The sequence below is a fragment of the Daldinia childiae genome (assembly GCF_008694065.1).
Source record: "Daldinia childiae strain JS-1345 chromosome Unknown Scaffold16, whole genome shotgun sequence".
In the NCBI taxonomy this organism is placed as follows: domain Eukaryota; kingdom Fungi; phylum Ascomycota; class Sordariomycetes; order Xylariales; family Hypoxylaceae; genus Daldinia; species Daldinia childiae.
This window is the reverse complement of record NW_022984657.1, coordinates 197,308-223,520: the sequence shown is the minus strand read 5'-3', so window position 1 is coordinate 223,520 and position 26,213 is coordinate 197,308. Positions and strand designations below refer to the sequence as shown.

At 44.6% G+C, this 26,213-nt stretch overlaps 7 protein-coding genes across 8 annotated transcripts; 3 read left to right on the top strand and 4 right to left on the bottom strand.

The window, feature by feature from the left end:
- Positions 1–2,568: 2,568 nt before the first annotated feature.
- On the bottom strand, positions 2,569–4,740 carry GL218_09155 (FAD-containing monooxygenase EthA; the record flags this gene model as incomplete). The annotated part of the gene is made up of 4 exons (XM_033585982.1): positions 2,569–3,704; positions 3,766–3,840; positions 3,918–4,526; positions 4,647–4,740. 4 exons carry the CDS (start codon positions 4,738–4,740, stop codon positions 2,569–2,571), a joined length of 1,914 nt encoding a protein of 637 aa, XP_033439922.1.
- Positions 4,741–7,467: 2,727 nt separating this feature from the next.
- Positions 7,468–9,127, top strand: GL218_09154 (uncharacterized protein; the record flags this gene model as incomplete). The annotated part of the gene is made up of 6 exons (XM_033585981.1): positions 7,468–7,674; positions 7,751–7,878; positions 7,951–8,050; positions 8,113–8,254; positions 8,313–8,521; positions 8,579–9,127. The coding sequence occupies 6 exons, from the start codon at positions 7,468–7,470 to the stop codon at positions 9,125–9,127; spliced, it is 1,335 nt and encodes a 444-aa protein (XP_033439923.1).
- Positions 9,128–9,706: 579 nt separating this feature from the next.
- GL218_09153 (putative nad-binding protein) lies at positions 9,707–10,673 on the bottom strand (the record flags this gene model as incomplete). Its single annotated transcript, XM_033585980.1, has 2 exons — positions 9,707–10,582; positions 10,647–10,673. The coding sequence occupies 2 exons, from the start codon at positions 10,671–10,673 to the stop codon at positions 9,707–9,709; spliced, it is 903 nt and encodes a 300-aa protein (XP_033439927.1).
- A 2,764-nt stretch (positions 10,674–13,437) lies between these two features.
- GL218_09152 (Cytochrome P450 52A12) lies at positions 13,438–15,076 on the top strand (the record flags this gene model as incomplete). Of its 2 annotated transcripts, none has more annotated exons than XM_033585979.1 (3): positions 13,438–14,001; positions 14,058–14,601; positions 14,655–15,076. In XM_033585979.1, the coding sequence occupies 3 exons, from the start codon at positions 13,438–13,440 to the stop codon at positions 15,074–15,076; spliced, it is 1,530 nt and encodes a 509-aa protein (XP_033439929.1). The 2 variants fall into 2 exon arrangements, with proteins under 2 accessions (XP_033439929.1, XP_033439928.1); XM_033585978.1 differs by having other exon boundaries at positions 14,637–15,076.
- A 3,403-nt stretch (positions 15,077–18,479) lies between these two features.
- On the bottom strand, positions 18,480–18,857 carry GL218_09151 (Thioredoxin-like protein; the record flags this gene model as incomplete). Its single annotated transcript, XM_033585977.1, has 1 exon — positions 18,480–18,857. The coding sequence occupies one exon, from the start codon at positions 18,855–18,857 to the stop codon at positions 18,480–18,482; it is 378 nt and encodes a 125-aa protein (XP_033439925.1).
- Positions 18,858–21,460: 2,603 nt separating this feature from the next.
- On the top strand, positions 21,461–22,735 carry GL218_09150 (uncharacterized protein; the record flags this gene model as incomplete). The annotated part of the gene is made up of 1 exon (XM_033585976.1): positions 21,461–22,735. The coding sequence occupies one exon, from the start codon at positions 21,461–21,463 to the stop codon at positions 22,733–22,735; it is 1,275 nt and encodes a 424-aa protein (XP_033439926.1).
- Positions 22,736–22,992: 257 nt separating this feature from the next.
- On the bottom strand, positions 22,993–24,150 carry GL218_09149 (Leucine-rich repeat receptor-like protein kinase PEPR1; the record flags this gene model as incomplete). Its single annotated transcript, XM_033585975.1, has 1 exon — positions 22,993–24,150. The coding sequence occupies one exon, from the start codon at positions 24,148–24,150 to the stop codon at positions 22,993–22,995; it is 1,158 nt and encodes a 385-aa protein (XP_033439877.1).
- Between the last annotated feature and the right edge of the window lie 2,063 nt (positions 24,151–26,213).

Here is a 26,213-nt window from a genome sequence, read left to right as displayed (position 1 = left end):
CATCGTTTCAAGGAACGTTGTATTTTGGAGCTTTCACTTTTCGCGGTAGTTTTATCCTTTAATCCTTTACAACTACTTGTCGACTCGATCGGCGTATTTACTATAACTGCTCTTACTTCCGTCTTGATGCAGTTCCGTCTTGATGCAGACCTAATCTATGCGACGCCTCGGTAAACGCTGTGCTCACCGTCGTTTGAATTTCCGCGAGGGGTTTAATTGCTGCTGCGGGGTGATCGAGAAGGCAAGATCAGAACATGTCTACATACATACATGTAACCCCCTCTGCCCCTATACGTTGCATCCTGTTGTGTACGTAGAAAATTCTATATATGCGGCTAGTCAAGATGCGAGCAATGCAAGCCTCATTACCAATGTGCTGGGAATGGTAGGTAGTATTTCCAACGATGAACAACACCTATTCCATACTTTCGGCCGAGTTTTTTTTTTTTTTTACAGTAGCATGAACTGGTAAAAACTTTTACTTTTATTGTTGTAACTACTAGTTTTGGACTTTTATTGAATAGTTACATAGAAACAGGGCTGAAAGGATTAGTAGTTAGGACCAAGATTCAATCCATGGCCATGGCATCCTAGAAGCAATAAACATGGTTTTTCTTGGCCTAAGCTAGGTTGATAAGTCTAGAACATTGAAACTTGCTACTATGTACATATTCCCTGGAGAGACGCTCAGACTTGAATTGTGAGGCGACAAGGGCAAATCCTTCCTTTTGACCTGGTTGACTTCCATGCAACCCCACGCTTAGTGATCAAATAAATAGGTACGGATGTCCCTTTCAAAAGTTTTTACCATAGGAAGACCCTTGTCACCCCCGGCAAGCTTTGACCAAGCTTGGCAACAACTGCTCACCTTTTTAATATGTGTATCTTATTTTACTCTGCTATTTTAATAGGATATAACTTTCTGAAACTAAATTCTAAAATTCTTCAAAAACGTAAATTATAAATATAAAATAATAATTTTTAATATGATAGTTTTTTGTTTTATTTTAGAATTATATTTGGCTGTAAAGCTTAGTAGTAAACATTAGGGATAATAATGTATACATCTTCAAATCACCCGACAGTTGCAGACAAGTACCAGACAGCTGGCGACAATCTTGACAGGGGTTCCCTATGGTAAAAACTTTTGAAAGGGACATCCGTACCTACACAATATAATAATTTATCCTCGTGTATAACAAAAAAGGGGCGCAGCAATAAGCATAAAAAGACCCCATCGTCGATGTAATGTGGAGTTGCCCTTTTTTTGAACCTAACCCCCCTTGACCCCTGTTGTAACACTGACCTGAACCTTTTAACCCTTGTTGCCGCGGCGCCGAGGGAATAGCTACGTACGCTAATTCCTATCTCTAACACGTTGACAAAGATATGTAGGTAACTATGTAATAGGGCCGCCGTTGAAACTATTGGCGAAAAAACGTCTTCATTGTGGCACTACATTAGCTCCCTAATAAGATCCCGTCAGCTCCCCGGATCCCGTGTCTTAACCCGGGATTTGTCTGTCTCTAACCTAGTGGCTTAGGGGCCGGGATAAGATGCCTTTCCGAGGTCGGCTCGGCCGTTCGTGATTGGTCTTGTCAGCTTTTGAAATTAGCTGCTAAGATTCATGTCGTCGATCATTGATCGATCAGCTATAAGCCTCTTTAAATTTGCTCTTTGATCGAATAATGCTATTATGATAGAGCCTCGAGGTTACTTTCAAATTACGTAGCTCTCTTTCTATTTGTCCCCCTTTTCTCCTTTTCTCTACTATTATGCGTGTCATTGCTGGGCGCATGAGACGGGTATTAGATTTGGAGTACATACTAAGTCATCACATTACTTGTTACGAAAGGACCTATGTATGCAGTAAGTTCCTTGCTGTCGGTAACACGTCTGATAACATGGTTCGAGTGTTGCATGATATTGGGATAGAAACTTGAATATGAATATGCTAGACAGGGTAGAAAATTTCACTAACCTAGGCTATATCCTATACGACACGCAAGCGAGTGGCTGGCTTACAGTGTGTATTTCACCTTGTATATGTTTTTATTTACCCCTATGTCTATGTATCTTGGCAGGCAATACGAATTACGTTTCTGTGTAATCATTCTTTGTTAAGTACTTCGTACACCGAGATTTCACGTGAATAAGACTTATGCTGGGTTCGCTGCACGTGTTTTGCACTGCATCAATAGTATTATGCATACCCAACCTCACCATGTGCTGTTGGTTGCTGGATTATGGGTATCATCTAATTTCTACTCGAGAAAAAAAAAAAAAAGAAAAGCATGCTATGTAATTGTACAAAAATTTTGTAACAGAGGAAAAGAAATGACAGATCATGCTGACGCGCCAGCGGAATATCGTATAGAAAAAAAAAAAAAAAGCAGAAAAAAAACAAAAATATAGAAGAATCAACGAAGAGTGCTTTTTAATACATCGTCTCAAAGACAAATTCCGTCCCAACCTGTAGTTCCATAGCCCAAATAGAAGTACAACCCAACCCTCATGAGCACACGCCCGTGCTTGCTCCCAGAGCACATAGAAAAGATCTAGATTAGTCTAGTTCAGATTCGGCTCCTGCGAGTCTAAAGGCTTTAAGCTGTCGTCTAGAGATTCTAGCTTCTTCATGTTGCCGTACTTGTTCATCCACTCGGTATTAACGTCGCGGTAATCCTCAGGTCCGTACGGTTCGTAGAGCTCCGCCAGGAAGCCCTTCTTACGGTAGATGTTAAGACCTAGGTCGCGCTGTAAGAGATCCAGATATGGAACGGCGTCGAAGATGAAATTGGGATTCTTCGTGCCGTCGGTCGGGTAGCGCCATTTGCCAAAGCGGTTGTGCAGCATGGTCTCGTATTGAAGCTGGTCCATTGCCTTCGGGTCGCCAACCGCCATCGACGGGTCTCGTTCCAGCTTCCCGGCGAAATAGGCGCTGATCCAGAGACCCTGCAAATGTGCAGTAATCATGTTACTGAAGTTGGACACGATACCGATGAAAGCTGTGTCACGGGGGCGCAGGAATCGCTCGGATGGAGGTACGACAAAGTGGTGCAGCATATACGGAGTGAGCGGTTTATAAGGGGTCACGTCATCATCACTCATGATCCCCTTCTGCTCAGTCATGGGGACGTAATTCTTGTTCCATACGGGCGGGTCTCTTAACCGAGGAAAGCGGTCAAGGATATCTTTGTCTACGCGCTCCATCAACTCTGGGTTATTGGCGAGGTCATTAACTGGTGCGTCAGGGTTCGGGCTATGCGGAACACCAAGTTCGCTCTCGATACCTTCTGGTAGGAGTTTTATGGACGGCACGTGCTTCCAGCCAGTGTGCGCCAGTAGAGCGTCAGACTCAAACTCGGAGCCGTCGGATAGGTGGACCTTTCCTGGGCTGAGATGATCGATTTCGCTAACATAGACGTTGACGAGATCGCTCTTAACGATATCCATGAAGTTGGTATCATAATTCATGATACTGAAGCTTGAACCTGTAAACATAGCGCTGGTCCAAGGCTTCAGCTTGGCTGTCTTCGGATGGGAGTCGTATCCGTTGAGGCTGATAACATCTCCTCCTAACACCTTCCAGAAGGAGTTAACGATGGCACGTCCGACAGGAGTTCCATGGTAAAAGCCACGAATTCCACCGTAGCCGTCAATATCGCCCCATGCGCAAGGGCTGAACCATGTCAAGAATCGCATGTCTATTTCACATGTGTTAAAAGGTTTTAAGGCTTCACAAACAATTATCGCAATGGGACTTACTGGCGAGCTTCTCGATCCACTTCTTAAGTGGAGTTACGTACGATGGAGCGATCCAACAGGGGCCGTGGCCGGAAGCTATCGAAATCGGTTAATAACGCCACGATTTATCAATATTCACGAGAAAAAAAACCCCCCCAAAAAAGAACACTTACAGCGAATTACCCAATCTACTTTTACGCCGGCGGTGGCGTAGGCGTAAACGGCATCCCAGGCGAATTTGGTGGCGCCGAAGATCGTAACTCTCTTAGCGGTCTGTAACGTATCGGCATTTTGCTTAAATGCCTTGCCATGGAATATTCTTCCACCAAAGGTCTCTTCACCTTCAAAGTGCGGCAAGAAAGGTTCTGAAGTTAAACCTGTAGCGAAGATAACTCGACGCGCGAAGACCTTGGTCTCGCTTTGATTCGGCGGCTGGATCGTTAAGACCCAACCACCCTCGACAGTATCCTGATGCTCAGCAACGAGAACTTTAGTGCTTAAACGGACCAGGTTTGTGATTCCAAACCTGGCCGCGTACGCCTTGAGGTAGTTGTTGATAACCTCGCCTGGCATATGTTCGCCCGGCTTGACACCAAATGTCGGCGTGTCCATGGGAAAGTCGGGATACTCGAACGTTCCCAGAAGATTGTTACTCTTCAAGCCCGGATATAGACGATCGTTGGCCCACGTCCCGCCCAAGCTGGATTGGGAGTCGAACACCGCGAGCGAACATTCTGGTTGAGTAACGTGAAACTGCTTCGCGGCGGCCAATCCATACCAACCTGCCAAGCCGGCAGAGTCAGCTATGCGCCCTCACGATTATATGATAGATACCATTTTGGTCGGGAGGTATATAAGAGAAGACGGAAGGACTAAAAAGGGATATATTATATCAAACTTACCAGCACCAACAACGACGCAGTCCAGCTTCTCCATTGTGATGTTTTCTGTGGCAGCGATGGCATCGCGCTTTTCGGCAAAGCTTGTGTCGGCCATAGTGATACACACTTACACAAGACTACCTAGGTAGCTAGCTCGGTGCTTTATCCGATGAACCTTTCCGTGTCCTACGCAAACAAGCCAAACAAGCAAATGGCGTCTTGGTATAGAAACGAACCGGGAGTCTGGATAAAAGTCATAGGATAAACTTGAAAAAATGCGAAACGCACCCAAGGCGCCGAGGGCTAGGACATAATAGTAAGTATGTAGTCAAGAGAGGAGAGAGAGAGACAGAGAGGAGGAGAGAAAGAGCCTTACTACCCTCCCTTCTTCCACGCGGTATGTAGTAGGAGGGCCTCGACCTATTTTGCACCATAGCCATACCTAGTACCAGCATGCTGAGCAGGAAACGGCATCGCTCGTCTGATCCAACATCATTCCCCGATGGCCCGCTCTAATCTGTCGTTCCCCTAGTCGTACGGTGCGAAGCAAGGGTGCAATAGGGTCCGTGTATTGGGGACCCTGGGGACCCTTGGAGTCCTTGGGGGGGGGCGACGGCATGACAAGGGAGTTGATGTTTACACTACCTTAACCTAACCTAACCTAACCTAAGATTAGTTACCATAGTATGAGAAGTGGTTCTCGAAACGGCAACCCTCCACACTCTTGGCAAGAATTGCTAAATGTTAATCTAATCCCGCCAACGTCAAACGAGTATATCAGCCGAGAAGATCCATGCCAATCACTTACTATTCTTGGACTTGGTTTGGTCTATCTTAGGTCTCACCCGTCCCGTCGTCGCAATCCCATACATACATAGTAGTTAGACGTAATTGTGTAAGTTTGGTCCTCCTTTCCCGTCTCTCATAACCCCACCTATGTATTGTATTCCCTGGAGTCCTTGTCATTAATTGACCATCTTATAGCTCGTTAAAGTCTAGATGATCCCCAGTTTTTGCTGCTGCTACTACATGCTGCTGCTGTGATATGCACGAAATTCAAGATACTTAATAATACGTCCCAATTATAAACCAATTATAACGTAGCTATCGGCACAGACCGACCGATGAATTGCCAATGATTACGATGATGACAATGATGATGATTACGATGATAACAGATTAGCATGATAAATAAATTGAGGGATTCGTGACCGGATATTGACCACTTACGAGATGAGAACTTATTACAGCGTCACCAACAAGTAAATAAAATTTCCCACTATTGCTTACGGTCCAAGTCGTCTAAGTCGTTTTAAGTCGTCGCTAAATACTAACTTGCATATGCGTAATGTAGCTGTTGCAGCACACCATCTTGTTTTGCTTGTAGTAGATTCGTAGATGCGTTAAGTGCGTTAGGTGTAGATGTTCTAGCCTGCATCTGTACGTTATGGGGAGGGGTGTCATGCATAATACATCAGATATATGTACATACATACATACATACATATAGATATACATACATACATACATACATATAGATATACTACCCAAGTATTATACTATATACATGGACAACACAAGTCCGAGCTACGCCATGCATTGTTAGTTAATACCGAACGGGTAGGTTTGGAATTCCGGATGAGATATTCCGCCTACCTGAGGCTCTCTAGCTGTTCTCTAGCTGTTTAGCTTCGATTCTCGAATCCTTCTCTAGTCCTAGCCCTCCCCTGAGCATTCGACTCCTTCTTTTCTTAGCTACATAAGCCACGAGGACGATTCTAGGAGATTTTTTGTTTTTGTTTTATGATTCTTCTTCTCTTCTTCCCCCCCGGCTCTTTCATCCTTACTTTCGTCTCACACGAACGCCTCGGAGGAACTAAATTTCTTGCGCCGAAGGCTGAAGCAGTGGCACCGAGGTCCCGCAAAACATGCAGAAAGCTAACTTACCGGCCCCTGAGGGAATGTAACCGTGATGTTTAGCCGCGCATATCCTTATGCATAGAATCGGAGTCGATAATACATACGTCTCACAAAGGCACGGCACATTTTCAATTCAATTCACAAATAAATAAATAAAAAACAACCATAATAGTTCTAGGGCTTATATGTGACGCACGATACAGGAGCTATGTATGTATGTATGAATGTATGTATGTATGTATGTGGAAACTAGCTAGGGGTAGCTTGGGTGGCAATATTGAAGTGCGTCTAGGTTACCAAGATTCGAAGAGAAAGATTGACATCTCGTTCCTGCATTGCTAAGGAAATCAGCATTCGTATGTATGTGTGTATATGTGTATATGTGTGTGAGTGTGATCATGCGGTTGACGGTTAACGGTTGAATAAGTGATATAGAGTCGTCACACGAACGATAACCGCATTAAACACCCAGATACAGTTGAGACTCTTGCCGATCTGTCACTTGGTATCCATATATGTGGCTTCGGATATCCACCCTGATAATGACTTGAGATTAATCCAACCCATGTCAATACAGCCAGATTCTGGTTCAGGCTCATAAGAACCCATGTTTTGATACCCCGATCTTTGCGGACTATCACCAATTGACCAGTCACAACGCCTTTCACAAAAAAATAAAAAAAGAGTTCCTCTTACTTTGTCTTGTATAATTATATGTAGCGTATCTCAGTAGGTATATACGAATTCCGCCCTTTGGGCGAGCCAGCCTTCCGAATAGTAAAAAGTCTAAAGTCTAGCCTTCGTCCCGTTTCGTGTCTTTGCTAGTCGACTTCAAGTCAAGTCAAAGTCAAAAGTCCTTCAATAATCTTTGTCCCTCGCTTCCTTCGCCGCTCCCTTACCTACCCGTCTTTCCTTCTGCATCATGTCTTCAGCCGAGCAACCACCTGATCCTGCAGCGGCAGCAGCAGCGGCTGCCGCCGCCGCCGCCGCCATGCTTCAGTTCACAATCGAGGCCTGGACGCTACTGTCAGTCGGTATTCTCGTGACCATACTTCGAACGTACGCCCGCATAAAAGCTGTAGGACTTAAGCATTTACAAGCCGACGACTATCTAGCTTGGGTTGGAGTGGTTAGTCTTTACTTATATTTCTCTCGTCGGAATGAGATCGTGTCCGTAACTAACCATCATCATCATCATCATATAGACCTTCTACGCCGTCGAGACTAGTCTGGCCTACTCGGTCGGTGCTGTTGCTCAAGGCTTGGCAAACAATGGTATGACGGACGAGCAACGTGCTACATTATCTCCAGACAGCCAAGAATATAAGACGAGGTGTGTAAAACTTATATGATGAAAAGGGAGAGAGGCGTGAATTAAACAAGATGTACTAATTATTTTCTTCAGGGTCACCGGCTCACAGATCCAACTCGCCGGATGGTCTTCCTACTCAGTGCTACTTTGGTCACTCAAGGCGTCACTATTGGTCTTCTACATGCGGTTGACGGTAAGGGCATATTTCTTATAGTTATTGTCATCTTAAACATTCATAGCTAAGTGTTAATCTAGGCTGGACTGAACCGAACCTATCTGATCCGTATCTACATTGGTTTTGGACTCCTCATCGCTAGCTTCATCGTCATCTTAATGAACTTATTCCTCGGATGCCGACCCTTCCACAGATACTGGCAAATATATCCTGACCCAGGAAGTATGTTGCCTCTTTCTAACTAACACTTATATGAAGCGATACTAACCCTACTCTCTAGATACCTGCCAACCAGCCGTATCTAACGAAGTTATCTGGGTGTACCTCTCGATGAATGTCTTAACCGATCTTTATCTGATTTCTATTCCTGTTCCCATGCTCTGGCAATCGAGTTTAAAGCCTGCGAAAAAGTTTGGCTTAATCGTTCTTTTCAGCGGCGGTTTATTTGTCGTCGCGTGTGCTATTCTTCGTTGTGCTCTCATCGTAACTGTAAGTCATTTAGCTGATATCTCATCTATGAGTACGTGGACTCATGAATATACATAGGATCCGGTCAACGGAGCTCAGCTCGCTGGATCGTGGGCTGTTCGGGAGACCTTCGTTGCCGTGGTCACGACTAACCTACCGATGGTCTTCCCTCTCATCAAGATGTGGCTTTCACCGGTTCTCGGCTCACTCATCACGACGGTGCGTTCGCAGCAAAAATTGACCGACAAGGAATCGAAAAGCGATCTTCGTACGTTTGGCGGTGGAAGTCATCAGAGCTGGCGACGACGCGGGCCCCCTACGGCGAACCCGATCACGAACTTTACATTTAACGAGAGCGAGGAACGAATAGTGGATGATGTGAAGATGCATGATCTGAAGGGTTGGACCGACACGAGCACTAACGGCAGCTCTCCGATTAGTAATAATCACAGTCACAATATCCACAAACACGTTGAAGTTGAGGTTGTTAGTGAAGTGCGTGACGAGAGAGACCAGACGGATAACCGACGTCCGGTCATTGGCGATGAAGAGAACCAGATCCACGGGAACTACTCTTTCGCCAGAGGCCCTCGAAGGTCAAGCTACACCGGCCACGGTCGTACGTAAAAAGAAAAAGAAAAAGATGAGATATAGAATAAGGGACGCGACACTAATACATTCCTGACGAACTCCCTCTTGGGCTGGCGCAAACGGGATAATGCAGGAGGACGTAATAGAAACGGAATACAAAAAGCCCCCCCCCCCCCCAAGTACTCGGGCATTCGGTTTGTTCTGGAGTTATATGGTGTGTATGTGTGTGTATATATTTGTATACAGAAACCCCGAACCCCCCAAAAAAGGTTTGTAGGGGATGGTTTAGTTATTCTCAGATCCGAAGCTCTGATCTGGCTGGGCAAGAAAGGGCAAAGGCGCTCCGACGAGCAAACACTTAGGGTTTCATTGTGGTCTTGGGGGAAATGTCTAAGGGAGGTTTTAAGGAAAGTAGTGTATAGTTTTTTTTTTTTTTACAGGATTCTAACAGAGGGCAATACCGACATTCAAATATGTGTCGTGTGGGGAGGAAGTGAACCCGGTGCCATAGTACTGGGAAGAGGATCTACATATTAGTACCGGTATTAGTACAAGAATATACAGAGTGATACCCATCAGTCAGTCTTCATTTGAATTTTAGTGAGTACACACAGATCATCTGTCCATAGCAAGCTTGATGATGGCTTTCAGCTCATCTCTTTCTAGGCCCTTGATACCTAACAAATCGTTATCCCGGACCGGGAAGTATCCGCCCCAGCCTTTGCCAATGAACGCCCTATTAATGAACATAGCGATCACCTCCTCGCTATGATCACCTTCTGCCCAACGTTGTAGGGCTTTGGTCTCCAGGTCCTCGGTTCTGGAATGAGTAATATCCCAGCCGTCACTAGCGCCCAGCTCTTTGGCTATGGCAATTAATTCGTTCTGGGTCGTGTTGACGCTAGAGATTCTCACGGGACGATTAGCCGTCTCTTCCAAGTGGGTCAATATACCAATTACGGCTTGTGCAATGTCGTCGTAGGTCGTAGCACAGAACAGTACGTCACCGCCATCCTTGATATCAGCCTTACGCTGCTTTACGTCCACGATGAAGTCCAAGGTCCAGTCCGGGCCAAGGAATGAAGCATTGTGAATCGTAGTCCACGAGAATGGCGGGTTCTCCATCACCTTTTGTTCGCAGCGCTGACGAATGGCGATCTTAGGCTTATAGATGGGGAAATCAGCTAGCTTGGGATTTAAGAGATCGTTGCCGTACTCAGAAGGAATCATTCTCTTTACGCCGGCCTTAGCCGCCGCGTCGACAAGATTCTTCTGCACGTGGATGGCTTCGAAGGCCATTGCGGAAACTAGCGCATCTTGTCCCTGAAGAGCAGACTCCAATGACTCAATAGAATCATAGTTTACCTCCTTGACGATGACGTCTGCAGGGAGTTCGCGCCGTCGACTCTCGTCACGCGTGAGAACAGTCACGTTGAAGAGTTTCGAAGATAGAAGACGATCCACGATTGGGCGGCCGATCTTCCCAGTTGCCTAATCAAATAAGTCAGCACCTATTTCGGGCAAATGGCAAGAGTGGAGTTAAACAGACCCCTACAACGGCGACATTCTTGATTGTAGTCATCGTGAAAAGAAAAAATTTGGGTCTTCGTAATATAGTGGATAAGTTGTGATGGGTACTGGGCTATGACTGTATGATGGACTCTATGATGTATGGGACTGTAGGGTCTGTAGGGTCTGTATGTATGTATAGGCTGTATGGGTAGATGCTCGTGGAGAATTTTATTCAGGATTCAGGATGCGGTTGGGACACTCGAATGTTTTCAACCGTATTTATGACCATATGTATGTCACAGCCACGTTGTATGTACATACATATATACATACATACATACATACATACACACGAGTTCCTATTCTACCGGTTCGAAGTGGAGAGAATCCTTAGGTCTTTCAGCCAGGCTTTCGGGAGAGATGGTGGCGTCCCAAGAGACCCAACAACCATCTCGCTGGAATTAGACTGTCTTATTTTAGTTGGCTTAATTGGACGCCCTGAAGCCCACTCGCGATACTGTTGGTTAAAAATCCACACCGGAAACTATATTTATTTCCCATGGCTTCGGAATCGGGTCGCTTTCATGGTCGATCCACTCTCATTTGCTTCTTCGTGTGTTCCAATAAACGCGCTAGAAGCTTTCCTATTACGGTGATGGCCTCATGTCTAGACCAGAAGGTACCAGCACATCAGCACATCAGCACATCATGAAACCCCTTGCCGCCCTCTGCAACTCTATTATCGCTAAAGAACCCAACCTGTCAGAGAAGCAGGGGTTGACTGGGGAAATCCGCCTAACAAGTGGTGGAAGCAAAAAGTGTGGCATAAAAAAGTTACGAAGCGGTTACGAAGCAAAAAGTAGCATCATTCTGGTGTGCTGTAAGTGTAAGTATGTGTGTGTGTGCCGTAGTACATTGTCGCAGTCTAGCAAGTCTAGTGTAGTAGTAGGAATTCCGGCAGTCCCATGCCGTCCCTTGAAATACCCTATAGGATATTAAGCTAAGAATGGGGAAAGCTGCAGGTTCAGCCGAAGGCCCTGTCAGAACCCTGAAGTCCCCTGCGTGGGCTTTATATATCCTTGTCAACTCCACCGTTCACCCCCTCCAACTTGACAACTGTACCTACTTTAGAGGTCAGGGAAGTTAACATCGACGAGAGAGTTCGGGCTGTAACAGCGGAATGGTGAGCAGTTCAATGTAACATACCGCTTCTTTCAGTGGATTCTCGAGCCATTCGCTGATCTTGACCTCTCGATTGGAACCAGCCCATGAAGAAATCCAGATTCAATAACTTTTCTTTCCCAATCTTTTATTTTCCTTTTTCCTTTTTCCGCGCCCCCCCTTTGCTGACTCGCATCCGGGAACGCCGCCTATTACCGCTGAATTGCTGCTGACTCTTTAATGGGCGCACTGGCTTCACCTTGGTCTGTCTCTCCGAGCTCTCGGTAACACCCCCCCAGACCGTGGCGTTTCTAAGCCTTAAATAGCTTAGCCTCGCGTGGTACATCCATCGTCTTCGTTATCTTCGGTCCGGGAGTGAGAATATCGTGCCAAGTGGACGGTATCGCTGAATATCAGTACTTGCGTATGTATGCACATCCCAACGAGATCTCCCTTTTTTTTTCTTCTTCATAGCAGAAAGCCACGTGGTCTCGGACATTTCGAGCTTCAGCCGCCTTATCATGTCGTGGAGATCGATAGAGAGCTTCGTAAGAGCACGAAAAACACTTCTTACGATATGTTCCCATTAGGAAAGCTCCTACTAGCTTCACGGCACACCTCGCCTATATGGAGGATTATGCCCCTTGTCTAGAGCAGAAAAAATGGTGACACCGATATGATTTAAACCCTGTTGACGTTGAGCCTTTTATCCTGCAAAAAAAAATAAAAATGAGACAACGAAAAAAAACTGACAACGGGGCGAACACAGGGTCTGGGGCTGAGTCGAACACAGGTCGCCGAACTCGTCTCTGGGTAGATCAACGCTCAGCCCAACTGGCGATAACTGCAAATGCAAGAAGACCCATCGATCACCCCAATAACCAGGAAATAGAATGCCCGCCAGTCTTACGTAGACACATAAGCAGAGAGAAAGAGCACATGAACATGACGTACTAATAGTAATGACTCGTATAATGAAATTTATACTCACAGACTTGCTGGCGTCCTGGGCGCTCTCGCTACCTCTCAAGACTAGCAATATCAGCCCCATTATCGTCCAGGAAAGCTATGACACTTCTCTCTTTTTTCTTTTCCCCATCAGCCGTGAGACCGATGGCCTGTTCCAGAAATGGTCAGAAAGGGTGGGGAGGAGAGATTTCTTCATCGCTTTTCCCTTCTCCGGCCGGCAACGGTACTTTCCCAGAACATACACTTGTACCGCCTGTGCATTTATCCCTTGTGACAAGCATTCCATTGGGCATGCCATGTCAGTGACGAGGTTGTTGCGGGGCAAGCTGATTGGATGCACCCTTTATGGACAATTGCCTGATTGGTTAAAGAGAAAAGTTTCTACCGAGTTGATAATCTGGCTAACAAAACCCGTGGACGATTGAATATGCGTGCGTATCGGTGGCCAAGATGGTTTATGGATCCCCTTGCCGCCCCAAAAAGTACTCGTATGAAAAGCCTCGACGCTGGGCATCATCGGGCTTTGGATGGACGAGCATGTCCTCCCTCATTTGTCACGGTCTGGGTCCAACCAGCAGCACTGGCCAGACGCCCCCGAGAGTATAAGTAAGCTCTCTGCCTACTCCGCTCCCCATCTTTCTCCTCCTGCAGTGTGACATGCAACAGATAGTATCTGTAAATTCCCATCTCTTCAACAGTTCGTCATGGCTTTCTCGTTGCTCCTAGCTGCCTTCGGCTTTATCGTCTTCTCTCTGTTCTCGATAGTCCAGTGGCTTTTAACATGTCGACGTCGGAGTCATATGAAGAGACAGAACGGCTGTCTGCCTCCTAAGAAGCTGCCTCAGCTAGACCCCATCATGGGGACTGACGTCGTCATGCAGAACCTCGGGGCAGCACAGAACCACGGCTTCCTCGACCTTCTCAGGACTCGACATGCCGCCAATGGCCTCACCTTCACCACGAACACCTACTTGCGGACCACCATCAACACGTGCGACCCAACGCTCATCCAGAATGTTCTATCGTTCCAGTTCCAGGACTTCGGTATGGGGCCGTTACGACGGAAGAGTGCTTCTCCACTCTTAGGACGAGGTATCTTCACTACGGACGACGAGATCTGGGCTCACCAGCGTGCTCTGATCCGGCCAAGCTTCGTTCGAGCCCAGGTTACGGACTTTAGCATCTTCGGCCACCACGTAGATCAGCTCATCGCTCTCATCGCACGCCGTAACAACGAGGTAGACCTCCAGCAACTATTCTTCCGTATGGTACGTGGACTCATTACTCCTTTTTTCCATATTCGGTAACTAACACCGCTTGACAGGTACTCGACTCCAACAGTGAATACATGTTCGGAGAGTCCGTTGGTCTGATGTCAGAGAACGCATCTGAAGCTGCCACCACGTTTCACCACGCGCTTGATTACGCTCAGCAGGGTACTATCTTACGTCTACGCCTCGGAAATCTCATGTTCACCCACAGGGACAAGAAGTTCCGGGACTCCTGCGGTACCGTCCACGCGTATGCTGACAAGTTCGTTGCGCAAGCTCTCGAATACCGACGTAAGCAATCCATGCTTCCGTCTGAGAAGAGAGACAAGGATGAAGGTGTTCGCCAAAAATATGTCTTCCTGAACGAGCTCGCCAAGGATACCGAAGATCCAATCATGCTCCGAGACCAAATCGTGAACATGCTCTTGGCCGCCCGTGATACCACCGCTGGTTTACTCGCTTTCGTCTTCTTCATGTTAGCCCGAAGGCCTGACGTATGGGATAAGCTTCGGGCTGACGTTTTGGAACACTACTGCGAACCTTTGACGTACGAAGCCCTTATGGATATGAAGTACCTTCGATATGTGATACATGAGAGTAAGCAATCGATCAATCCATTTGTTTTTGCGTAGCTAACATTCTTGTTTCAGCTCTTCGTCTTTTCCCACCTATCGCGACAAATAGCCGCATGGCTAATAAGGATACTGTTCTTCCCGTCGGTGGTGGCCCTGATGGAAAATCACCCCTTTTCGTTGCCAAGCACCACGTTGTCACCTATAGTACCTTTGTGATGCACAGGCGGAAGGAATTCTTCGGTGAAGATGCCGAAGAGTTCCGACCGGAGAGATGGGAGAATCTTCGTCCCGGTTGGGAATTCTTACCCTTTAATGGAGGTCCTAGAATCTGCCCGGGCCAGAAGTTTGCCTTGACCGAGTCATCATATACGATCGCGCGTCTACTTCACGCATTCTCCAGAATCGAGAATCTAGATCCGACCGACTGGAGAGAACAGCTAACGTTATCATTGACGCTCAACAATGGTGTACAATGCCGCCTGACCCCATCGGAATAAGGCTCCAATATTTACTTTTCCTTGGTTCACTTTTATACCACGAAATGTCTTACGACAGGGCTGTTGCCTCCTTGATGACCGGGGATAGGGGGGGCGGCTATGGTGTCGGAATACATAAAATGGGAGACTTGGGTGGGGTTGATCTTTACAGCTTTCTAATTAGACTGCATTGTGTGGTTTACATAGTGTAATATCTTTTTGTATTCGGGGTATGAGAGGGATGGTTTTTAACTTTTTTCTTTGTACTCTCGGTTAGATACTTGACCTCGCGATCAAATGGTGGATGGGATTTCCCTCGTTAATCAATTGTTATTGGTTGATGAGAGAACTGAAACGAAGTATTTAAAGTTTTGATTGTGATTTATGAAACGTGATATGATGGAATGATGTAAAGGTTAAGTGCCACAACTTGAAAGCATAGGTAAAGGCATTTCGGAAGTGTTGATAAGGCTATTAAAGGTACCTTAGTCATCAAGTTGACCACGTATTGGAGCTTAAAGCATAAAAGTTGAGTTTAAAAAATAGTCGCTAGCCTGACGTCGACTTATATAAAAACTCCTCGCTGGCCAAGCCTCCGAGTAGCACCAAGAATGGGGCGTGACCAACCTGCGGCCTTAAGAATTATCAAGGTTGAACCCTGAGCAGCGCATGAAATATGTTGATCATTAAGAGCCAATGGAACGGTTATCCATGCATGGCTTACGCATCGACCGTATAGCAACGTCGGGATTTGTTATTAGTACGACGAAGCCGGGAAGCCGGCTAGCAAGCATAAAACAAGTGGTGAGACGAACATGAGCCAACGTGCTTGACCGGTGATTTCAATACGGTGTCCTTTAAGTGAGACTATTTGATCTTTGTGGATATGGAGTAATAAAAGTCATGGTTGTCAAATCTCCTAGTGGTGAATATTTCCCGATATGAGACAGTCTTGTCCAAATATTTATATTAATTACTTTTGATAGAGTGTAAAGTCCGAACCGATACACTCCAATATAAAAGGCTATATAGATGCATGGAGGCCCCTCTAAGTAACTAACTAACTCGTGTATGTGTATATCTACTGTCTATATGCACCTAACTATCACCTCGCATAGCATCCATATCAGATAATCTATCGTCTTTAGTTATTTTAATTCAAATAATAATTCAACTTTCTTATCTAGGGGTTAGCAAGTGCTACACCTCCTCGGTTACACTGCCCTTAGAAAAGTAAACCTTGAAATATACACCATCCCCCCTCGGATGCTGAATTTAAAGAGACAATTTCCGAATAGATAAAGTGACAATATAAAGTTAGTTATATCAAATAGGTTGTCGAAGCAGTTTATTAATAAAGTCGCACAGTGCCTTTTTATAAGACAGGGGATCACCCTTTCGCCACCTAAAAAGGTATATAAAGTCAACAACACTAAAGACTGAAGAATCTCACGATACCTATAGGATAGTTATAGATGATTGAAACTTATCACCCATGTCTATTTTTCGTAAAAACCTTGGCCAAGATCAATGTACTAGCTATTATAAGCGTTATAATTAAAAAATCCTTAAATATCATTTGTCGAAATGTACGACTAGCATTAGCACGGGGGCGTAGTTATATCGCAACGCCACGTCACGCTAGCTTTTCATACATACATGAGATCTGATAAAAAAGCTTATCTGTTAAGGTTAGTCGTTTTAACACTAGTAGTTGGTGCGGTGCGGCTTAAAACAAGGTCAAGGATGCACGATCCCAGAAAAAAGGCTGCTGTTGGTTCTTATTCCCTGGATCGATCGGTCTACTTTCACCTAAGGCACGTGGCATCGTTGCATGCCACCCTTACAGCCTTAAGACCCACTATCATTGATATATAATGCAACGCACCATTAGTTAATCCCCATGTTAGAGCTAGCCATACGGCGTGGGTGCGGCGTTGGCAATTAATTATATCAGGTATCTATTAAGTTCGTGGGTAAAGCCCAATTAAGAGCCTCAATTTTCTCTTTGACGACCTGTCATCCAAGAATCGGTGCCGTCATCATCTCCAACTTCTCTTGTGGGGCTGTTAAGATTTACTATATCCAGAACAGGCTTATCTTATTGATATGTATCCAACAGCGATGTCTATAAGATCATTTCGATATATTTTAGAGATAACGTTTTAATTATTAGATAAGTAGAGTATTCAACCCCCTTTCAGCTAAAATGGTTAGCTGCAAGGGGGAAGTTTGTACTACCCTACTAATCAAGTAGAGTGAAGCCGGTTCTCGAACGCTTGAGTAATAGAAAAAAGTAGTTTAGCATACCATCTTTTCTCAGTGACGTTAAACTAATATCCTAACATCTATGAGTAGGGTTTAGTGACACTGCGTCTCGTAAAAGTCCTCGGCGGGGTCGAGCCTCGGGAATAAAAAAGACTGATAGTATCTAAGTACCTAGGCAGATGAACTATTACAATACAGTCACCCATATTATATAAGGAGCGGGGAAATATGAAGTACTATCATGGCTTTTCTAATACGAACTGTGCAAGAAAGAAGACAAAATAGATTTTGATAAGACGACATAGCTATAAATACTCAAAAGGCTAAGTAGGATAGGTACCTAAAGTATAGGCATATGATAATTCATGTATACGAAAGTGGTTTGAATACGATACCTAAATTAGATTCATCTCGGCAGCATAAGAAATCAGGGCTTGAATGTCTAACTGCACGAGTCACATGAACATAGCAACTACGGCAGCCTGGGTGGTGGCATATGACCTTCAACTTCAAACATCCCATCACAAAAAGCCTGGTGGTGCAGTGGGAGCACGTTCCATCATTACGCGCTTCTGATAAAATCAGATGAGAGGTCGAGGTTGGAAAGACGTGGGTTCAAATCCCACCTAGGCTAATTCTTTTTTTTCCCCTTTTCACTGTTTCTCCTTTTCTTCACAGCTCATATTCTCACCTTGATATTAATATAAGGTGTATCACTGATACTTTAAAAGCGTGTCTTGGGAGGATCGGTGTAAATTATTAGTTATTAATTGGCTACTATAATTATTGCCTCCTTTGATGAACAGATACTTAGATGACATGCTGTCCATTCTTGACAGCCTCTATTTCCGGACATATCTTTATTAATATTTGGTAGGCGCCCTTTCTAGGGGGATGGGGTAGGTTTGGAAGAGGAACTAGGTAGTATTTAAGGAGACGGTCACATTCTTAATAAGAGTATGTCTATTGTCACATCACACAGCAGGCGAAATGTTTATGATCAATTCGATGCGCTCTTTATTGAATTATAACCCTGTAACGCCCGTATCTAGTTGAAGCACCAGTCAACACTCTTGCCTGCTCAGTCTACTTGACCGGGTAAATACCTTATCGTTACCCAGTCCAATGCAATCTCATCCCTAATTCACCCCAGACTTTAAGCCTCCGTCATGCGCTTCTTCGCTAAGCCGCCCAACTTCTCGGCAGCCGCAGCCAGAGAGCGGGGGTCGGCGCCACGAATCGCAGCCTGTCCGTTTACAGCGACTTGGCGGCCCTCCTTGAAGAAGAGGAAGGTAGGCATGGCGGTAACACCGAACGCGCGCGCGGCATCCTGCGCGGTGTCCACGTTCACCTTGGCGAAAGCAAGGAAGCCCGGGACGCCGTGCTGCTTGGCAAGCGATTCGTAGTGCGGCGCGATGACCTTGCACGGCCCGCACCAGTCCGCGTAGAAGTCGACTGCTACGTATGTAGTTGACGCGAAGAGCGACTGCAGCTCAGCGAGCGAGTTGATGTGGTGTAGATTTTCGCCGCCCATTTTTAGCTTTTTATGCGTAGTTGTTATGAGATCTCGTTGGCTTCGTTTTTAGGCCGTTTGTAACAACTTTGACAAATGTCGCTAGATAAATATGGACTTGATTTTTGGTGATGAAAAAAGCTGTCAGGCAAATAAATATCTTGATCAACGAATAGATCCGAAATAATATGCAAAGGGGGATGTGTGGCTGTGAAAAGTTATTGTTGAAGTAATGGGGAAGGCAGTGTTAAATGCGAGCATCTTTGAGAAGATTCCATGATATGCTTACTAAGTGAATACTTATCTCTTATGCAATATGCAGTAGAAAGCACGTGATACCCTTTGCCTTCACAAACCCCTTTACATTTGGAGCAAATTTCCCTTGATTTTCTTTTGATATTCGCTAGGAGCAAGATGCAACAGGATCACAAAAGCATATACATCATTCCTAGAGAGAGTATTTTAAAACTTTGAAAACTTCTTAGAAAAGAAGGATAGGAAAGAGCCGGGCAAGAAAGGGGCTCCAATAGGGAAGACTAAGAAAAAAAGTGAGGATCCTATGGAAGACTTGTTAGCACATTCTCTATCCAGTGAAGGTTAAATCATATGGTAAATTATAGTAAGTCAGAATATACCTCACAAACTGTCATCAGCAAGTTGTCGTTGAATCTTTGGTCAGATTACATTCCTTTTTAATCATCCCTACACAAGTATCGAATTTTTTCTCACGCCTGGGGTTGAACCTGGGGGTTTGCATACTTACTTTTCTTTGAATTCATCGCATATTACCACTGAGCCGTTGTTGTGGTGCTAGACAATCCGCTTTTTGGAATACATATGCTTCTCTGCAGCGTGGATGTGACAAACTGGTACAATAATCGTCCTGGCGATAGATATACTTTGATACAAGTAATGGCCAGATCAACAACTTCCTCATGAGGGATATTTATTAAGTTAGGTGCCCAATTTTTGATAACAGTCCTAGTAGCTGGCATTTAAGGATTGTATGTTAAACATTATTGATTTTATATTATTGTTAAATTTTAACAAATTTAACATGATTTTTAATCTACGGTTAGTACAAGAGCTATAATGCTGTCTGGCAGTCTGCCAATATTATAACTCGATGCCTACATCCAGTTAGATAGTCTGTTTCTTTACTTCTTTACCTGCCAGGGGGTGACTCATGTCATACACAGAGTGAGTGTCTAGGATAGGTAGACCAAAAGGTATAGTATATTGATCTAGTAACGCCTGGCTTCTACTCTCTTTCGAGGGCGCTACGCGCCCCTTATATAGTAGATGGACCCCTGTAGGCCTCCTTACCCACTTATACCCTGACAGTACCCAATGAATTTAAATAAGACATTGTAGCTTAGTGCAAGAATCTGATATTCTAGAAAACCTAGAACATCATCTTCAATAGATGACAGCTTTAGCTTCAACCTTGTGATATTTAAAGTCCCTAATTACGTTACTCATTTTTACAAGTTTAAAATCATTTTATTTCACGTTAAAACACCTCAATGTATCTTAACAACCTATCCGGCTATTTGAGATTTCGTATATAAGTGATTTCATTAGCAACTACAACAAATCCAAGTTAGATTCAAGTAAAGTAGTTCACAGTGGGCTTTAGTGGTAGGTAATCTTGTAAGCGCCCCCAATTATAGAGTCTCAATACATAGGAAATTTGTGACCATCGAAGAATCGATAAAGGGTTTCCAATATCTCATAAAAATTTCCAAGCCTAATACTTGCTTACTATTACAACCTGGTATATATCAAAGGCTACGGCCTCATAGACGTTGTAGCTGATGTAACCATGAACCATCCATTTTCTGATACCTGCTTAATGTGATTCGTAGCAATGATACTGCTGGTCAGCCCTGCATATGCATACTACACAGGGCAGAACGTGACGGCGATGTACGTATCCCATAAGGGATCCATGGCAACCCCTCATTTGTAATATGTGGAAATTCTATTAATTCCTCTATCCTTCATTTCATTTCGCTTCATGAATGAATAGTAATCATGGACCCTGGAACTGCACTAGGTGCGGTTTCCCTGGCATTTCAGATTTTTGCTGGCTGCATGAAAGGCTGTCAGCTTCTATTAGAAGCCAGGGATTTCCCGCAAGAATATGGGTACCTCCGACATCGCCTTCATCTTGAACAGCTTAAACTACTGGATTGGTGGAACGCCTCGGGCTTTACGGTTGAAGCTACACTCCAAGATCCTCAGTTAGACGAGAGAAGGCAGGCTACTGTCAACTCACTAATCGAAATAAGGTCTCTTACACTTGAGATCAATCAGATCAAGGAACGATATGACCTCGCTTTGGGAGTTGTAGATGTTAATCAGGAGGATTTCGCCTCGGAACCAGCAAGATTGCTTCCGTTTAGTGTGCGTTTGTACAGCACAAGTTTTACTTGCATTTTAAACTAACTAGTGTCTGTTAGCAGTCTCTACAAGTACCGGGTAAGAGAGAGAAACTACGCCGAAAGTCCATTCGATATGCCGACACAGTCCTAAAGTACCCCAAAAGATTGCGTTGGGTCGCATTCCATGCAGATAAGTTCGAGAAACTACTAGCCAGAATTTCTGAGCTGAATAGTTCAATGCATTTCAGCCTCGAATTAGAGCAAAGGCGTCAATATATCCAACTTCAAGAGACTACCCAGGTACAAGTCCTCAGGGCACACGACAAGTTGGATCAGGTTATTGAGCTTATTCGCTCGCTCTACCTGCCTCTACGTCACGGTCCGGAGGGGTTGCGGCAAGACTCTGACGAGAATATGTTCAATGGCTTGGAGCGACTAGCTCGTTTTAAGGCTCTCAGTATAACGGTTGCTGGCGGCGATTTATCTTGTGAGAATGGCATAGCAGCGCAGGTTGGGGTTAGAGTCCCATTGCTTGATGGTCTGAAGTTGGCTGTGTCCCAACTTAAGTTTTTGGGTAATCAGGAAGAGAACGATTCCCAACGAGTTTTGGGAACGTTTGATGCTACTTCTGTGTGGATAGAGTGGAAGAACTACGATCCTGAAAGCACAACGTTAGCATGTCGCTTTATTGAAAATCGGATTGCGCGCCTCACTGCACTGCTTCTTAAAAATCCAGAGAATCCCGAACGGCTTCAACTTCCAGCTTCTCTCGGATATGTTCATGATCCAGATTCGACGCGATTTGGACTTGTATTCGAATCTCCTGTCTCAACAGACACGTTGGGTTCCCGGTCTCTCTATGCAAGGTTACAAACTACCTTAAAGCCCTCTTTAACTACCAGATTAGACATAGCACGAAGACTGACGACGAGCTTGAAATATCTCCATGTATCGAGATGGCTCCATAAAGGCCTACGAAGCGATAATATCCTGTTCCTTACACCTTCTTATACGAGCTGGACACCTTTCTGCCTTTCTGGGTTCGATTATTCTCGTCCGGCAGACCCTGATGAAGCAACAGAACTTCCGACCGACCGTAGGGAACATGATTTATATCGGCATCCAGATGTTCAGTTCGATGTCCCCCGAGATGGAGAATACGGATACGAAGAAAAGCACGACGTGTACAGCCTTGGGGTGATTTTAATGGAAATTGGATTATGGCAGCCTATTCACCAGTTCCTTGGGCTTTCTTTGAATCAGCTTATCCCACGTCCAGCTATAAGACGGGCTCGTATTAGTCTCTTAAAAGCCGAATCCCTTACTATTCTTGAGTCAGAGGCCGGTGCAAGATTTTCGGAAGCCGTCCGGCTGTGTTTAGCTGGCGATATTAGACAGCCACCAGGCGAAATTAGGAGTCCAGGAATGGCCGAGGAAATAGATCATCCAGCATTTGACTCAATAGATTGCCTGAGAAAAGTTGAGGAGATTTTGCAAGGGATTACAGTATAAACACAATATTAAGTAAAATAGAATCTATTTAATAGATAACGCCGCATCACAACCTTCTAACCGCCCAATGTACTCTGGATCGTATCGGATGTTATCCCTCCCAATCCTGAAGAAAACGGGGATACTATATGATTTTATAGACATTAACTAATGCATAGTCGTTACTAACCACTCGTTAGTGAGAAGATAACAAACAATAGAGACGACTAACCTGATAGACGTATCATCAAGGTATCGCAATACAGCTATGCCGTATCTTACCACCACATATGCTGTGAAAGCCATCTTCCTTTGATTGTTTCCCAGAGATTCGGTGTATGTTTTGAAATGCCGTTCTTGGACGGTATGCATATTCCTCCACCATATGCTTTATTGAACGTAGAATGCGACAGACCCTGCCTTCGATAGCTACGTGTACTTTGACAAGTACTACAAGCTAAACTTGCGATAGATTTGAAGTCTTCCGTGCCTAGCAGGTGGAGCAACTGTTCCATTGTTATCCTTTTCTTCTGCTTGGGGTCAAGCATAAGGAATGTCAGCTGCACTATCTTTTGGATGTGCGGCGCAACGTTGGGGTTCAATCCAGGCGACGCCAAGAGTAGAAGCATCCAATCGAACACGTAGTAAGGGGTATCGCAGAATAGTATATGCCGACCGTGCTGACGGAGATGTTCGTTCAGTTCCTCAATGGTATTTCCCGATGCAACGGTGCAAATCTCTAGTACAGTGCAACCCAACGCCCAAACGTCTGTGGCCCTACCGCGACGTTCATCACAATCAATCTCGGGAGCCATGTAACGCTCAGTACGTTCGGGATCTTGACTTTTGGTCTTAGATGTGGTAGCATCACGGAAGTTTCTTGAGATTCCAAAATCCGCAACATAGATTTGATCACCCTTAATAAGGATATTGCTGGGTTTTATATCCTTGTGACGGATCTTTTCTCTGTGTAGATAGCCTAAGGCATCGAATAGGCATACGACCCATTTGCACATGATTCCGCGGTTGCTATCCTGCGTGTCCTGTCCCCTCCCTGCCTCTATCTGCCCAAAAAATTCCTTGAGGTTCTTTTCAGCAACCGGGCGTATGAGAAGTCCAAAAAGCCCTGTATTTTCGATATAATGATAACCATGACATTTGACGATGTGGTGATGACGGGCCTTTGTGATAGTAGAGGCCTCTTCCTTGATCATCTTGACCAACTTATCGTTGCCATGATTCCACTGAATATATTCTTTGCGGGCATATACCTTTCCCGACGTATCGTCCTTGACCTTGGAGACGCTCCGGCCTTTGAGATTTTCTTTCATTAGTACTTGATCCTGGATGAACGGATCGGTCTTAAACAAGTCAAACCCGGCCTGCTTAGCCAGGGAGCGTGCTGACTGTGACCTTGTAGAACTTCGCTCAGTCATGATATATTATTTTCAATAAATATATTTCAAACACCGTCTAAGGAATAAACCTGTAAGTGTATTGGTTCGGATCATGCGCCTTTTGCATGCCCGGAACAAACTAGAGAGAAGCCACCCATATATATTAGGTACCTATCCATCTAATACCTGATAGAAAGGGGGGTTCAAAGTCTTCGTGTAGAACAAGCATATCAAGTAATTGGATAATTCTACAAATCCATTTTATAACATGGCCTTAATTGGTCTGTTTTATTAACATGGTCTTAACTTCCACGTGAAGCTCCTGGCACCAACTTAAAGGTGACGTACATGCAAACTACTAGGGCGAAACAACTAAATCCTAGGTAACAATCACCCCTTTCTTATATGTCATGAGGTGGGGCTACGAGGTATACATACATACCTCTGAATATGTCCTTTGTTCTAGATGTCTTATCTAGAATGCTAGCAGGAACCAGAAGCGATATCCGCTACCTGTAGAGATCGCTTAATATAGTAGCTTAGTTTCGTGACAAATGCGCACTGATAATAGATCCTCCTCCTAGTAACTTACCCAATACAACTTATAGTGCGTCTTTAAAATGTTAGATGATTTATGGTGTAGGTTTGGTTCGGACCAACGATATAGGTGCCCATATGAATGTGTTGAAACGCGCACTCTACCAATCAAGACGATATGAGTAAAAAATTACATGAAGGGCTAGATCTAAACCGCTGAATAAAACGGCATCTCAGAGATAAAAGGGGGTGTTGATTAAGGAAGTGGCCAATAATGTCATACGATCGAGCCTTGGAAGCCAGACTGAATACGGAGTCGATGAGATATAAATAGACCTAGGTAACGTTGCTTATTTTTCGTAACGCTCAAGCAGCGTACAAACTACCGTATTCCCCTACAGAGCCAGTAGCCAATCATATTTAAACACAATAGAACCAAACCTCGTTCCTGTTTGTAGAATGATAGGTAAAAAGATGTTGTATTAGAAATATCCAAAACTCCACGTGAAAATCTTACATGTGGATTTATCCCTTGTTCCTTCCCACACACGGTTAAACTCTCTCAGCCACACAAACATCTAACTTCTATATATCTCTCGGCGGAAGTCGATCTTCTTCATCTCTCATATCCACTTCCACATGTTCAAGACAGGGTCGAAAATTCATAGCTTAAGTAATCTTTGATCAAAGGTCAACTATTTATTATTTCAATTCTCCTTACGTAGCACAATTATACTGAAACTCGCTATCACTCATATATCATATAGATACGGGATTGTACTATTGCGACCTAAAAACGACACCACCCTTGTATAAATAATCACAACTCCATTCATGTGGTTGACAGATACTAGGTTGCTTTACCATCATCTTTTAGAATTTTAGTCGGTGATACACGGCAAGTTCCCATGTCTTTAGTAAAGATTATACCTACCCGTCGACATAAAAAGGACGCACGAGGGATTAATTGCATAGCCCTAATTCCAAATGCATAAGGTGAGAGGTATGCTCCTATTAACTAACAGCACGTTCTAAACTAGAATACTTGGTGTAGGCCTGAGCTAATAGCTGATGACTATTGGTGAACCCATTTCTGTACAATCTTCGCTCTACAAGCCATTTGCATTGACAGAAACTTGAGTATTTCTTATTTATGTAACAAACTATACGATCCAACATGAACTTTACCAAGACGACCGAGTTTCATCAAAATCAACGACGGGATAATGGCACGCATGGTATCCCTTTCCAGCCTCAGTGTGACCTATCCTCGAGCGACAGCACTAGTATCTCTTCAATAAGTGATGATACAATGGAAACCAGCCTATCAACACAGAGTCCTCAAATATGGGGTGCAGAGCCTGACCTGATTGAAAGGGATCGAGAAGATGTAATCATTGCAGTCATAGGCAAGACCGGATGCGGTAAATCCAAGTTCATCTCGAAATTCAGCACAAGGGATTCTGCCGATGTGCCTGGACATAATATCAGTACCGGTTAGTCCATCATCCTATTATAGAGGCTGATATTCGTTAATTATGGTATAGGACCTTGTTTTGCCATAG